Raw genomic sequence first — 15,910 nt, forward strand, 5'->3', positions numbered from 1 at the left:
ATCTCTCTTATCTTTAAATGTATTTTCACTCTTTTAACATTTTACATTATTACCAGCTTTGTGACCGGTGACCTTTGACCCATCTGGCAGGCGGAGCTTCAGCAGCTCCAGTCTCAACAGGCACAGCTTCTTCAAATCACCCAGGCAACTCGGTCGCTGTTGGACCAACCCGACTCGACCGTTCCTCCGGAGGAGAAGCAGCGTCTCCGGGCTGCACTGGACAAGCTGCAGGCCCAGCACCAGGACAGACTGCAGAGCTGCCAGGTAAATACAAATACTAATGCTGAGTGTGTATGATTAGTCTACAGAGTGTAAAGTAAGAATGGCATCGTAAACTGACCGCTGCGACTGCAATGGTTTCCTGTAGGACCGCCTGAGGAAGTCTGAGGCTCTGAAGGACGAATTTACAAAGTTCCTCCAAGAACATGGAAGTCTCGGTGCCTGGCTGGAACAGAGTGAACAGGAGCTCCGTTCCCTTGGGGAAGGAGAAGTTGACGCACAAGGACTGAAGGGCAGGCTGGAGGAGCACAGAAAGGTACACGAGATACACAATAAAGAAAAAAGCGCCTCATTTGTCTGCATTAGAACTTGCTCAGGAACTCACCTACCTGCCTGTAGGTGGCGCAGGTTGCACTGTAACTGCAGGTCTTGAGATTTTCTGGCTCTGCGGTTGGGTTTTATTGGCCAGAGACAGATTTTTCAACAGCTTTGAAGTAAAGTGAATGGGGCTGAGAAATATTGCTCGCTTGTATCTGGGCCAAGAAAAAGCACACGCTGCGAAAAAACTATGCCTTGTTTTTACTGTAATTATCCATGGAAGATTGAGTTTCCACGCTCAGTTTCCATCCATCCATATGCCCAGAAATGCTCTGATTTACACCCACAAGGTCAAGAAATTCTCATGTGGGAGAAAAGTCTGGGATAAGTTTCTAGTCAGGAGTCCCTTGATAGTGTTTTATATGCTTTCTTTACCAGCCATTCCTGGAAGTTGAACTCGGTGTTCACAAATACAAGTTTTTGTTCATTAAAATATATTTTTTCTGTCGAACGTATCAGCTGACCTGTATATGTGTGTGTGTATTCCCAGCTTGGTGAGGATGTAATTTGCCACAAGGCCGACCTGCGGTTCGTCTCCATCTCCGGTCAGAAGGTTCTGGACTCTGTTCAAGGGGCCCTGGAGCAAGTTGGCGGTTCAGACCCGGCTCTGGACGGCACCAAGCAGCTGGTTACCGACAAGCTACAGGATGCTAACCACAGATACACAACGCTGCACACCAAGGTGGGAGAAGCGTTCTAGATTTTGTAATTAATTTTCAATTTCACATTGTCTTGAATTTACACAAACGTTTAAAAATTCTGTGGTGGGCGTGTGCACAGTCGACGGAGTTGGGCGGTCGTCTGTCCGGCCTGTTGGAGCGGTACCAGCAGCACCAGGACGAGGTCGTCTCCCTACACTCCTGGCTCAGCGCTCAAGAACAGAACCAGAGCATCGCCAAGCCCAGCGGCGACACCGACCCGCAGAACCTGCAGCACACGCTGCGACAAGTACAGGTGAGAGGGCCGCTGAAATAAAATACAGCACTTAGCAAGTGAGCAGGTTCAGAAGAAAGTTTGAAAGTGTGGACCAAAAAGGTTGAATTCATTCAAGTAATTAAAGTCTGGAAAAGTGTGGAATGCTTAAATGAAGGAAGACTCTGCCCAAATTGATTTTTTTTTTTTTTTTTTCTCTTGAATTTGAATGTGAACGCTGTCGTCTGCCCTCAGCTGCTGCAGGATGAACTGGCCGAGCGCTCGGTGCAGCTGGAGAAGGTGAAGAGAGCCGGTCGAGATCTGGTCAGCGCCGACGAGTCTCCCTCCCTGAAAGCTGTTGACATCCTCTGCGCTGCAGGTACAGCAACTGAATCTGACGAATATGTCCCCCTTTAATTCTGATAAAGATCATTTTTTTGACATTTGATTTTTTGCCTATATGAAGAAAGAAAACAAGTACTGAACTTGATTCATTCCCCTCTCCTTTCTTGTATTCAGATGGTTTGGAGAAAAGATTCGGTTCCCTCTCTGCTTCTGTCTCTGAACGGGCAAAACAGCTCCAGACGGCCGTGGCCCAGTCCGTCAGCGTCCAGGAGGGCCTGAAGGGTCTGCTCAGCTGGCTGGACAAACTGGTCCTGCGGCCCGGACCCGTGGAGCCCACCACACAGGCCGTGCAAGACGCCCTCACACAGAATCAGGTAGGACAATCACCAGATCAATAAACATGCAGGTGCATGATTAAGTAGGTGAATTAGTGTTTTTTTAAAATCCCCGACTTCTCCTCTTCCTCAGAAACTTCGGCAGGAGCTTCTCTCCAGGCAGGGCAGTGTGGAAGCGACACAGGACTCTGTTTCCAAACTCCTCCAGAGCTCGGATGCCTCTACAGCCTCAGGCCTCCAGGGCGCTTTGGACGAACTGACTCAGCGCTACACCGCAGCGCAGGCCAGCCAGGCCGAGGGGGAGGCCGCGCTCAAAGGGCTGCTGCCCAGACTGGAGAGCTACGAGCGGCTGGGGTCCGACCTCCATGTCTTCACCCAGACCCGGCTAAACGCTCTGAGCCCGGCGGGCCAGCCGGACCGCGGCGTGGACGACTACAGGCAAACCATCGAGGTCAGCAGAAGAGTCAGATTAGGCCTCATTTAAGTCATGCGATACGAAGGATTCAAGGCTCCTTAGCTTAATTATACTGTCAAATACATTCAGCGTTTTTTGTCCCGTGCATCTTCTTCGTCTCTCAGGAGGTGAGGTCGGAGCTGGAGCAGGAAACTGGCCAACTCAAGTCCTTCTGCAGCCTCGGCACCGATCTCAGCCAGTCGGACGCTCTGAGAAACACTCAGAGCTTATTGGATAACGTCAGAGGTGTTTCTGACGAGTTCACCCAACTGGAAGCGAATGTCAATGAGAGGTGAGACCCCTGCCAACTTCTGAATACTGCAGCCATAAATCTGAATGTATTTCCTGAGGATGTTTCCAGTCTCTTAAATGACCTCTCAACGACCAATTTATTAAGATTAATTATAGAGTTTACAAGGCTATGAAAGAGTTTTTACCTTGGAAACAACATTTTAACGGCCTAAGTTGCACAGTTCACCATGAAATACACAAGGTGGCACCAGATACAAAGCATCTGTACACACTTGAATCATTTGTCTTCATATTTTGTCCCATTCAATGTAAAGATATGACACCAAGTCCAGCAAGCTGTCAAATGAAAAAAACTAGTTCAACTTATTAATACTTTATAATTAAGATTGTGTCCGATACGTACCGTCTTTTAAAGAACACGGTGAGTGTCTCTGCTCAGAAACACCGTGTGCCGCTGACATTTCCAAAATGTGTTCTCTAAATTCGTAGCCTTCGCGGAGCAACAGTTGCTATGCCGACGGCGTTGGCTGTTTTTATCGGTGAATAGCCACACTTGAAGCTTGTCAGCGGGGGGGCTGGGAATTTATAGATAAAGCCAGACACGTTTGGTTTTTATTGGATTATACTGTTCAAGTATTTAGAAGGAAAGAATGTGATCGGTAAATCACTCATCTGTAATCTAAAGGACGAGTGTCCGTAGGTTGTTAACATCACATGCAGAACATACTGTACATGATGTCGGGTGTTATAAGATGTTTCACGGCAGCTGCTTTCCAAGAACTGGACAGTGTCTGCTTGTCCGTGTGAGCGTTGATGCGCACGTCCGCGTGCTAATATAAGGCAGAGTGAACGTGGCTCATTGTCCGTCCCATAAACGGCCGGCTCTCGGATAACTCCGAAGGCCGGAGGAGAGAAAATAGCAGCGAGGATAATGATACTGCTTCATGCCAGACAACTTCTCCGGGCTGTTTTGTCTACGGGGCAGTCAGCACTTTTCCAGCCGTGTAGCTCGAGACGGACGACATACAAAGAGAGGAGGTCAAGGCCGTGTTAACGCTGCCTCGGGGGCCCGTGTGGCCCTTCAATGCTTTCTATCAATGATGCTTGTGTATAAGAATGTAAAAACAGTGTGTAATAGTGTAAAAATAGTCAAAGATATGATTAATTTACAATGAGGTTCTTTGGTCTTTATTTACACAACCTCCTCTTCCTCATCGCTGCTTCCTTCCCCTCCGTCGCTGTTCCTCTTCCTCCCCTTTCTGACCCAGGTTCGCCATCATCCAGGCCTGTGAGCAGCAGCTGCTCCGGTTCCGCGGGCTCTCCGGCTCCCTCCTCAGGTGGCTTCAGACCGCGCAGGAGCAGCTGCCCCCCAAAGAGGCCAACCTCAACACCGAGGGGCTGCAGAAAAGAGTCCAGCAGCTCAAGGTGGATGTTTGTCTTCAAAAAAAACCTTGCAAAAAATTGCCACATAACTCTTCATCATAAAATTAAAAATGTCTTCTGCCCTCAGGACTTGTTGGACGACTGGGACTCGCAGGGATCCAGGGTTCAGGAGCTGAACAAGACGGGCTCGGAGCTGGAGTCGCTTATCATCGACATCACGGCTCCTCAGACCAAAACTGGTAAAAGAGCAGGGGAATGGAGACGCTGCCAAACAAAATGACTCCTTGTCCTCACCCCTCCCCCTTTCAGTTTCAATACGGATTTTCCACATGAGTTTTTGTAGGATTTTACAGTAGGTGAGATTTACAGATGATGACGGTGGGAGGAGAAGTCAACGAGGGGGTTTATAAAATAGTTTGAGCTGAGAAAAATGTAGATCAGGAACTCGGGGGAACAATGAAGAAGTCAGCATGGGGCTCACGGAAACCAATAAATTTGTATTTATTATCCTGTCTTGGTCATTTGCTCTCACACAGCCAGTCCATGACAGTTGATTGACAGTATATAATGTCCTCTCCTCCAGTTGCACAGGAGATTAGATTCAATCAAACCCACAAACTAAGACATAGAGAATGATGATATAGATTAATTATCCACCTAACTATGGAGTCAAAAAGACGTGTTTCTCCACGATTAGTAAGTGGGCTCATTTTTGTTCAAGTCAGAAAGAAAAACAATCAATTAGAAATTAAAATTAAATTTTTTGAGAACATAAAATGTTTTGTTGGTTGTTTGTAGAATGAGATCAGAAAGCAAACCATAGCATGGGTCGGTATTTTAGACACAACTCAAGTTGAAAAAAAAGTATTTATGTTGCTTTTTACAAACAATCAAATCCCTGTGTTGTGTAAAGACAAAATGTTCTTTCCATGTCTTTCTCACGGCTGTTTTCTGTTTCCAATGCTTTTGTCCAGATTTTTGTGATCTGATATTGTTACGGGCTGCACACACACACTCACTCACACACACACACACACACACACACACATTCCGCCCTCGGTACATCGCCGCTCCTGTTGGGTTTGTGTGACCGCCCTTCAGTGCCGCTGTCTCAGTCGGGTGTGTGTCTTTCTCCCAGGTGCCCCTCAAATCAATGGCTCCGCAGGTCCCAGCAGTGTCAATGGCATTCACACCTGCAAAGGTGAGCGCCCTTCCTCTCGCTCTCTTTCTCCTCCTCCTCTTCTTCTTAACTTTGCCTCTTCAAAAGCAGCAACTAAAGCGAACTTTACACAATAGCAACAATTATTTGTGGTAGATCACGACATCTAGATTATAATATCCCCTGTTTTCTGTTTTATACAGTCTTGTCTCTGTCAGCTTTCTGTCCATGCAAAACATCTGTCAGTGGCAAACTTGTTCACTTTATAGAATATTACCATTTCAACATTTGGATCCAGCTGCTCTTTGCAGCTTAACAACTGCAGTTCTTATTATCCTACTTTACTGTAGGATCTCTACATGTCTCTGTCCTGCTGCTAATCTCTAGCCCCGTTTGGCTCCCCTCTTTCTTTCCGTCGTGCTCTCAGACCTGACGGAGCTGCAGGTAGCCGCGTCCGATGTGAACGGTCGATACGAGACGCTGGGCGGAGACCTGAAAGAACGTCTCGGCCGCCAGCAGGCCTCGATGGAGCTGAGGCAGGAGGTCCGGCGGGGCGCGGAGGAGCTCAAGAGCTGGCTGACGGACAAAGAGCACAGCCTGAAACAGGGACAGACCACCGCCTCCCCCTCCAAACCTGAGGCGGTGCGCGCCCAGGCCCAGGAGAACAAGGTGAAGGACCGGCTCACTCTCTTCTGCACGGCAGACGCTTTTTCGTAGGGGAACACTTACCGCCATCCCTTTCCTCTGCAGGCCCTGCTCTCTGAGCTGTCCGACCACTCTGGGAAGGTCGAGGAGCTGAAGAGCACACTGAGGAAACTCATCGCCGACAACCCTGATGCTCCTGAGGCCGACAGCTGGAGACAACAGCTGCAAGAGATAGGTACATGCTGCAGATGACCGCCCAAGAAATACAAAAAGGACGTATGGCAAGATGAGGGGAGAGACAATTTGCGGAAAAGTTGATAGACAAACATAGATGCATGAAGGGAAAAAACTAAAGGAGTAGGATGAGCATGACACTGTCCAATCGCCTTGAGGGAGCAGCTACTAGTGGTCATTGAAATACTTCACAGGACTCGCAGCACAGAATTTACAAATTAGAAGAAATCATATTGTGTGAAAATCCCATGTGAATGTAACTTGAACAACTGATTGATACAGATGAAGAACTCTGCCTTAGTGACTAAAAACAAAACCATAACCATCTAGAGGAATGTGATTCCTGATTTGTCAGTGAGTTCATGTTACCTTTTGACTTTTGGAACTTTCCAGAAAAAGGAATAAGAAAAGGGATGAAACTGTAGAGGAGAAGATTAGATGCAAAAAATTGTTTTAAAAACTGGAAAAATAATTAGATATATCTGCTGAGGCACATTGCCTCAAAATAATTCTTCTAAGAGAAACTGATATTATCAATATGATCCAGGGAGAGAGTGGGAAGTGTTGCTGCTGCCAAAGACATTTGTTCCTTTGAATACTTGATATTTTTACCAGCTCCTCGTATGAGGTAACTGAGACAAAAATATGGAAGGTGAAATCCAAGATGTCGGCCTTTATATATTTTTTTATTATTTCATAATGTCTTTTCATAGCCTTGTAAACTGCAACGCACGCACGCACGAAGGCACAGACACACACACACACACACACACACACACACACACACACACACACTGCTGGATGCCCAGAATATGAGTCATGGAGGGGAAAAGAGACAGAAGAAGTAGGAGGAGGAAAAGACATGAAGAAAATGTCTTATTATTTTATCAGTGTTGAGTCAGATTGAAATCATAATCATAATATTATATAAATCTGCATATGTCAACATTTTGTCATTTTGTACTTTTATTATTTCTCACTCTTGCCTCCGTCGGTTGATTTCTCCAGACTCCCGCTGGCAGACAGCCAATCAGACCGCAGCCCAGAGGCAGACGGAGCTCGAGACATGCGCCGATAGGCTGGGCAGCTTCGCCTCGGCGGCCAATCAGCTGGGCCCGTGGCTGAGGGAGAAGGAGCTGATGATGAGCGTGTTGGGGCCGCTGAGCATCGACCCGAACATGCTCAACACGCAGAAACAACAAGTGCAGGTATGTGGCAAGAGACTGTAAACGGAATCATACAGATACTTCCAAAAGGAGAACTACAATTATCATGTATATATAAATATATCCATGAATATCAAAAGTATCCAGGTGTCATATGGACATTTTCCAGGAGTTTCTAGAGGCTTCACATCTCTTTAATTTAATAATTTAAATGCATTTTTTTTAGTTCATGCTGCGTGAGTTTGAGACCAGGCGGCCGCAGTTCGACCAGCTGACCCAGGCGGCCGAGGGTATTCTGTCCCAGACCGGTGACCCTGCTCAGGACGCCAAGGACCTGGTGGAGGTGCGGACCGAGCTGGGCTCCATCTCCCAGCAGTGGGACGACCTAACAAACCGACTGAGCCAGAGGTCGAGCAACATCGACCAGGCCCAGGGAACCAGCGAACGGTACCAGGTAAGATTAGTCTAAAATAGTTGAATCTACACCGCCACCGTGACCGGAAAACTGTTCTGACCTGCCCGCTCTCCTGCTCAGGGCTTGCTGAGAGAGCTCTCCTCCAGTGTCTCCACCCTGGGTGAGAGACTGGACGCCCAGGCCTCACTGAGCGCCCAGCCCGAGGCGCTGAAACGTCGCCTGCAGGAAACCGGAGAGATCCGCTCAGAGCTGGAGAGGCGGCGGGCCGAGCTGTCCGAGGCCGAGAGGCTGTGCCGGGAGCTTAGCGCCATCGTGGCCGAGCCCTACCTGAAGGAGGAGCTGAGCAAGCGGCTGGAGACCGTCAGCGGGCCGCTGAAGAGTTTGGAGGATCGTGCAGGTTTGTGGAGTTTATTTTCTTGTGTGAGCCCTCTTTAGCTCTAATGGGGATCTTGTTTTGAGTACAAGAAAACACTGCTAACAAATCCACGTCCATCCAAGTCCTTCCTTGTTTAAACTATTTTTTCAGTGTTTGTGTTTGTAATCCCCTGTGCTCTGCTCTGCTTTGCCTTTTCCTCCAGCCGACGGTCTGTCTCAGCTCCAGGCTGCCCTGTCGTCCACGCAGCAGTTCCAGCAGATGTCTGAGGAGTTGCGCTCCTGGCTGGACAAGCAGGCAGATCCCAGAGATCCCTCCTCCGACTCCCTCCCTTGCCGACCAGAGGCCATCCGCTCTCTGCTGGCGCAGACGGACGAGCTCCAGCGCGGCATCGCCAGCCAGCGAGGCTCCTACGAGCTGATCCAGGCCGAGGGGGCGTCGCTGCTCGCCTCTCTCCCGGCGGGCGGAGACGAGCGCTCCGCCCTCCAGTCTCACCTGGCCTCCTTGCGACAGGACTGGTCGGGGTTGAACCAGAGGATCTCAGACCGCGAGAGCAGACTGAAGAACACGCTGAGCAAAGCGGAAACCTACCAGCAGCACAAGGCGGAACTGATCCCATGGTTGTCAGACTGTGAAGTGAAGGATGGTGAGATCCAACCGTCGCTGGATTCCTCTGCGCTGGATGAAACCTTGCAGCGGGCACGGGGTCTGTCCCTCGACCTGGACAGACGGCAGCCTCTCCTGGAGGCCTTCAACACCGCAGCCGACCAGCTGCTGGAGCAGTGCTGCATCGGGGAGGAAGAGGTAAACACCTGGCGTGATGTTTGTCATTTAAAAGTCACAGATTCAGTGAAGGAAGAAAACTAAATTAGCCCTGATGTAAACTTCATTTCTGTAGGTACGAGATGAGAAGGCGCAGCTGAACCGCAGGGTGGACGGACTGGGAGAGAGGCTCCACCACCGCACCTCCCAGCTGGAGGAACTGTCCGGCCGCCTGAAGGAGTTCGAAGAGGGCAGACAGGCGGTGGAGAGGAGGCTTGAGGCTGCCAAGCACCAGATTGAAGTCCAGGAGGCTCTGGGTCCTCAGGTACTGAAGTTGTAGCCACATTGTCATCAGCACAGACACAATCATTTAAGAACATGAGACAATCACGTTTCAAATCCTCTCCCGTTCAGGCTTGCAGCGCAAAGAGCCTGGAGCGGCTGAGGAGTCAGCAGGAGAACCTGAGGTCCCTGCAGCCGCAGGTGGTCTACCTCCGAGACCTGGCCCGGGGGCTGGTGCAGGACGCGCCTCAGACAGCGGGGGGCAGCACCGAGGGGGCGCAGAGGCTTCAGGAGCAGGCCAAGGACACGGAGAAAGAGTATGACGGCGTTACTGGCAAGGTGAGGGGGCAGCGTCAGGAAAAGAGACGAGGACTGAGACTAAACAACTGCGGGTTTTTAAAATATGACGACACTATTCAGTATCATGTCTGACACAGGTTTGTTACACATGTACAGTATTTCTTCGTAGCTTTGTGTCAGCCCACAGAACTAATTTCTCTTAAGGAGGGGCTTCCTCGCTAATAAAAGCTTATTAATGCCCAAAATAAACTTGACCCATATGTGAAAGCGGCGAGGGATCCTCCTCCTCGACGGGCAGCTGTGGGGAAAAAACTGCAGAAGCTGAAGGGAAGAGGGCGACGAAAGGAGTCATGACACACATGAATTAATGTTACCTCCACAAATTACATGTAGTCTGGTCTGGAGGGAAGAGATGTTGTTCAACTATTTATACCGAGGGGGTCACATGTGTGTCTGCCTGCCTGTGTCTGTGTCTGTGTGTCTGTGTGTCTGTGTGTGTCTGTGTGTGTGTGTGTGTGTGTGTGTGTGTGTGTGTGTGTGTGTGTGTGTGTGTGTGTGTGTGTGTGTGTGTGTGTGTGTGTGTGTGTGTGTGTGTGTGTGTGTGTACTACTGTAACTACTGTATATGTGTGTGTGTGGTTGCTTAGCAGACAAGTGTCAGTGAGCGAGCGGACAGAGAGCAGAACAACTATAGCTCTCACAAGAGTCCCGGCTATTACAGTTGCGGTCGTCATATATGGTCACTGTGGAAATTCAACACTTCATCATTGTTTGAAATGTAAACCCGCCCGAGCAGACAGAATTTCAGCAGCCACACTGTTGCATCTTATTTTTTCCCGCAATACGGCTCATTCCATGTAAGGTTACAGCCATCAGACCGTGACTGTACGTTCGAACGGTCGGACGATACTGTTTATTTCTCTTTTTCTGGTCAAAATATTGATCCGACGTCGTTCTCGCTGAGAAAACGGTCTGTTAGATAACAATCCTTTTCTTGCACCAATACTGACTTCATCTATTTTTACTTGCTGTTGTGTTGCATCATTTTCTGGTTCGGTTACACATTTTTCTGTTCCATTTATTTATTTTTACAAAGAAAGTATGACACAAGCTTCACTCTATCTGATTTATTCCTTTTCATTTTTGTATCAGATCGAACATTGCTGCTCCTGCCTGGAGTCCCGTCTGCAGGGCGTCGGCGAGGTTCAGTCTCACGTGCGCGACGTCTTCTCGCGCATCGCCGACCTCGACGACGAGCTGGACTCCCTCAGTCCCGTCGGGCGGGACGCGGACTCCCTGGCCTCCCAGGCGGACGCCCTGCGGGGCTTCCTGTCGCGACTGGCCAACCTCAGGACGGAGCTGGAGGGTCACGGGTCGGAGTGCTCCACCATGCTGCGGCGGGAGGGCTCCTCCCCCGACCTCCTGGCCCTCCGGAGGGAGACGGAGGCGCTGAACCGCCAAGCCGGCAAGGTGAGGGAGAAGGACGGTGGTGGTATTCTCTATGTTTGTGTAAATCCACTTTAGCCAACACTGCGTTAATCTCACTTCTCACTGTTCTTGCCCAGCTGAGCGAGCGCGGCCAGGCGAGGTTGGACCAGATCGAGGACGCCGCCGGGAGGGTGCAGGAGTTCTACCGGCTGGTGGCCGAGCTGCAAGGCCTCCTGGGAAGGGCCGAGGACGGGCTGGACGCGCAGGGCCTGGTCGGCACGGAGGTGGAGATGATCAAACAGCAGCTGCAGGAGTTCAAGGTAGGGCGGACCTCTGTTGTTGGTTGTGTACGTGGATGTGACGTGATGTGTGTGGATATGAGCGCCGCAGTTTATGTTTGTGAAGTGCCAGTGTGTCATTAAGTCCCGTGGAAATCAAACCACTGTGTACGGTGGTCTGATTGGACTCTGATTTGATGCGGTGTCTTCTCTTTCTTCATAATTCCTTCGGTTTGGTTTGGGGTTGTTTTGTAGCAGCGTGTGTACGTGGTGCGTTGGCAGTCATGATATCGCCTTTGGTGTTTTGGTAAAAACAGAAGAAAGTCTAAGTGAATTCAGGGTGAACGGGTTGAACTCTGTGTTTACAGTCTTTTGCCAGTGAAACTGATTTACACAGATGAACAGACATTTTTTCAGCTGTGTGTGTGTGTGCGTGTGTGTGTGTGTGTGTGTTTTTGACAGAGTGAGAGATGAATAGTGACATTCAATATTTATGAAGCCTCTGAGGAGATCTTTGTCCATCGTTTCCTCTCGCTCATTCCTCTAGAGACCATAAGGTCAGAGTGTGCGTGTGTGTGTGTGTTTGTGTGTGTGTGTGTGTGTGTGTGTGTGTGTGTGTGTGTGTGTGTGTGTGTGTGTGTGTGTGTGTGTGTGTGTGTGTGTGTGTGTGTGTGTGTGTGTGTGTGTGTGTGAGACGGTGATTAGTTGAGTCACACATCTCTTTGAAATGCCTGACAACCTGCTGAGTCACACACTTTTTTTCTTTTTTTTTTCTTTTTGTTCCAAAAGGATAATTATGATGCTGCCTCTGCGTTTCTCTTAACATCTCCCACCAACACACACAAATACATACACACACACACACACACACACACACACACACACACACACACACACACACATACACATACACTCTCTCCTTCCCCCTCACTCACACACACACGTCACACTCTTGCCTCGTCACATTGTTCGAGCGTTTTGAACTTGTTGGCCTTGTCATTGTGGTGATGGGCACTGGTCTAAATTTGATACCAGAGTAAATTACACATCTCCTTCTCTCCCCCCTCTTCTCTTGTGGTGTAGCAACACTTGGTACAGTCGAAGTCTGGGAAATGTCTCGACTGTTGTTGTTTCATTTACCTCGAGCACTTTCCAATTATTGTGAAGCACAAATATGGCGTTGGAGGAAACTTGGAAAACTTAAAAAATCAATTCCTCACTGGGAGTCTGGCTTTTGTAAAGTGGATTTTTTTGAACTCACTAAAAAAACTGAATAACAGAACAGTCCAGTTCATAGAGAAATGTATTGCAATATTGAAGATATTACGAGATCCATTAAGTACATGTTGAGTAGAAAAATAATTTCAAGTATGTAAACATAAATGTGTCAACTGAGGCTGCAACTAATGATTATTTTCACTTTGGAATCACTTGTAACCAAACTTTTTTATTGATTGATTGACAAAATTGGGGGAAAAAGACGTCTAATCAGTTTTCCACAGATTAATATTACTATTACCGAGAGAAGCAGAAAATCCTCATGTTTCGGAAACTGGATTCAGTAAACCTTTGTTGTGAACTACTGGTAAATAAATACTGGACAGAGATTATGCCTGCAGAGCGAGTTTTGAAAATGAATCAGTGGATTACAACATCGGGAAGTCACAGTTTACATTGTAAAGTCCTTGTTATGTTTTGTATGTTTATACTTGGATTTATTCTGAGAAAAAGGAAAAAGGGAGAAAAGAAGCTTAAAAAACATGGTCATTATAAAACAGTTCAAATCTGCACAGTCACTGTTGTTAGTCATGGATTGCGTCTCGTTTCCCTCTTGTTTATTCCTTCGCACGGAGACAGAACTCCCCTTTCGCTTGTTCCTGTATTTAAAGAAAAATAACTCCGCTTTACTGTCTCGAATCATCGGAGCCGACCTCAGGAATGTCGCTCTCACATCCATTGTGTTTTACTGCTCGTGTCTCGGACGGAGAGAGCATTCCCCCCTGTCCACTTTTTACAGAAACTCTGCGAGTATGTCAGCGCTCAGGAGAAGTGTGCGCACATCCCACGCACAAGGAGCCAACGGAACACGTTCCTCCCATCATCTGCCAATGCTCCGAGAAGAAGGCTATGCTTTTGGGGTTTTTTTTTAATAGTGATTGATGATTCACGTGAAACGAGCGCTAATCACGTTCGCGTGTTGAGTCGATGAGTCCTGCTCATCCCCCAGAGAGCGATCAGCCCGCCGGTGTTCAGATGTGTGGGCGGATCAAGGAGCCTTTTTCTTCATTCTTCCATTTTATGAGACACTTTTACTTCTGACATTCTTGCTCCCCCGCCCGCCCCTTCTTTTTATCTCTCCATTTGATTATTTGGATATTTACTGTAGTGAAGCACCTCCTCTGCCCTCACATCGCTCCCTTGTGCTACTGACCTCTTTATTCTTCTTCCGTCCCTCCGCCTGTGTCGCGCCCCCCCCCCTCGGTCCTCTTAATGAGGGCGAGTTGAGTTTCTGCGTGGCAGGGAACAGGCCGAGGAGATGAAGAGGCGTCGAGAGAAGGATGAGAGGAAGGAGAGAGGGAGATTCAGAGAGACGGTTGGAAGGGAGATCCAGCTCAGACAAAGAGTGTGTGAAGATGTTACATGAATCATTTCAGGAGTCGAACATGTCAAACGACCGGGGCTGCAACTGACGATTATTTTTATTATGGATCAGCTGTTTGGTTCGTAAAATGGTGAAAGATGTCGACCGTGTTTCCCAAATCCCCAAGAGGATGTTTTTTGTTTTGTCCACACGCCAAAGATATTCAGTTCACTGTCACAGAGGAGCAAAGAAACCAGAACATATTCACATTTAAGAAGCTGGAATCAGAGAATTTTGACAAGCGACTAAAGAAATCTTCAAGTCCACAGTTTTTAAGATCCAAGAGGCAGTTCAGATGTTTTTTTTGTTCCCCTCTTCGTACCAGCAGGTTTTCTTTCTTTTTGATCCCTGTTTTGAATTTTAATACAGAGCATTTTTGACAAGAATCCATGGCATCTTGAATCCGTGTGGAAAGTTTTAAAATAAATGTTCCAGAGCGAGCACAAGGAACTCGGATGGATGAGAAGAGATGAACACTGGGAACACACTCTGTGGGTCATGAACAAAAATCCTTAAAACTCAAAATCTGAAAAAGGGAAAACTAGTATTGATTAATAAAAAATAAAAAGATTGATCAGCTGTACAAATAGTTTACTTAATTATTTGAGAACCATATTTTCATTCGGCTCAAGATGTAGCAAATGTAGACAAACCAAAAATATAATTCAACATGTAATTTCAATTTATTTATTACTATAAATCACTCGCTGGGGCAGAATGTATAATATCTACTGTCTGCAGGGTATGTACAGTATGTGTAGAGCTCAGAGAAATGGCCTGTCACTCTGTCTGGGGGGCGGAGGGGGTATTTATAGGAGGGTAAAAAAAAATAGGGAGGATAGCAGCGGGGCGAATAGAGAAAAGGGGGAGAATAGAGAAAAGGGGGAGAGTCAATCTGAGAAAGGACGTCCGATCGTCCCGGAGCGAGGGATGATGAGGCAGGATGTACAGATGCAGGGAGACAGATAAGGAAGTGACGGGATGGAGTGAGGACAGTGAGAGGGTTTTCTACACATATTCCTTCTGTCCTCTAACCGACCTTCTTCATTTTTATCTCCTCTCTGCGTTACAGTGACGTATATAAATTGCCTCCATCCTGCTCTAATAGAGGGATAGAGGGGGAACAAAAAGATCTCTGGTCCACTCTTTGAGGCCACCACTCCTCCTCCTCCTTCTCCCCTCCCTCTCCCCTCTCTCCCCTCTCTCCCTCGTCCCGCTCTTTCACTGTAACCGATCCAACTCCTTTCAAAACTAAACATGTCTGTCTGGCTCCAGAGTAGACCAGACCACCCCCTCCCCCACCAGACCCCATTTCCAATCCAGAGGGATGATGTCATACCGATGCTTAGAAAGACAAGGGGGCTCAGGACGAGGGGGGTGTGTGTGGGTGTGTGTGTGTGTGTGTGTTGTGAATATGGGTGGAAGGCCACCAGGGGATGAGGGGTCATGGGAGTGGGAGGTGACGTCGTCAGATTATTGTTTAAACTTCCCAACGGTGATCTCACATCTCACTTAAGAAATACTCGGTCAAGAGAGTGTCCCTCTTGTCTCTTTTTCTTTTTTAGTAAAAAGAAAAGCGCACCAGCTCCCTCATTCATAATGCAACATATATGGATTAAATCAGAAAGATCTTCTGATGAACTTCTTATAAACCTCCATTCTCCTTTTTTTTTCCACCAACTAAAATGTCTTTGATAAGATATTTAAATTAAATATTTCCTGATTTAAATTAAAATGCGAAGGAGGTCAAAACCCCAAGAACACTTCAACTTTCAAACTTTCAAGAAACTCTTAAAAAAACACTTTAGGGTTACTGACCCTAACCCTAGGATATTTCCTGATTTAAATTAAAAATGTAAATGTGAATGTTAAAACACTTTATCATGAAACCAGTGTGTTTTGGCCTGTGGCCTCCTTCAGGTTCATTATACAGTAAATTACAATCATAAG

The 15,910-nt window shown here is 47.7% G+C and overlaps 1 protein-coding gene across 30 annotated transcripts in view; it reads left to right on the plus strand.

The window, feature by feature from the left end:
* The window catches only part of macf1a (microtubule actin crosslinking factor 1a), a 187,360-nt gene that overhangs the window by 124,036 nt on the left and 47,414 nt on the right, over positions 1–15,910 (plus strand). For all 30 annotated transcript variants that reach the window (XM_047330042.1, XM_047330031.1, XM_047330032.1 and 27 more), the window contains 21 exons: positions 91–264; positions 368–535; positions 1,088–1,279; positions 1,378–1,551; positions 1,765–1,888; positions 2,029–2,228; positions 2,323–2,640; positions 2,769–2,935; positions 4,164–4,320; positions 4,406–4,517; positions 5,417–5,479; positions 5,865–6,106; positions 6,188–6,317; positions 7,325–7,524; positions 7,709–7,936; positions 8,018–8,294; positions 8,476–9,074; positions 9,169–9,357; positions 9,447–9,653; positions 10,766–11,083; positions 11,179–11,361. In XM_047330042.1, coding sequence (XP_047185998.1) covers positions 91–264; positions 368–535; positions 1,088–1,279; positions 1,378–1,551; positions 1,765–1,888; positions 2,029–2,228; positions 2,323–2,640; positions 2,769–2,935; positions 4,164–4,320; positions 4,406–4,517; positions 5,417–5,479; positions 5,865–6,106; positions 6,188–6,317; positions 7,325–7,524; positions 7,709–7,936; positions 8,018–8,294; positions 8,476–9,074; positions 9,169–9,357; positions 9,447–9,653; positions 10,766–11,083; positions 11,179–11,361 — 4,422 coding nt within the window. The remainder of the gene's footprint in view (positions 1–90; positions 265–367; positions 536–1,087; positions 1,280–1,377; positions 1,552–1,764; positions 1,889–2,028; positions 2,229–2,322; positions 2,641–2,768; positions 2,936–4,163; positions 4,321–4,405; positions 4,518–5,416; positions 5,480–5,864; positions 6,107–6,187; positions 6,318–7,324; positions 7,525–7,708; positions 7,937–8,017; positions 8,295–8,475; positions 9,075–9,168; positions 9,358–9,446; positions 9,654–10,765; positions 11,084–11,178; positions 11,362–15,910) is intronic.

Source organism: Scophthalmus maximus, chromosome 22 (assembly GCF_022379125.1).
Source record: "Scophthalmus maximus strain ysfricsl-2021 chromosome 22, ASM2237912v1, whole genome shotgun sequence".
Classification (NCBI taxonomy): Eukaryota; Metazoa; Chordata; class Actinopteri; order Pleuronectiformes; family Scophthalmidae; genus Scophthalmus; species Scophthalmus maximus.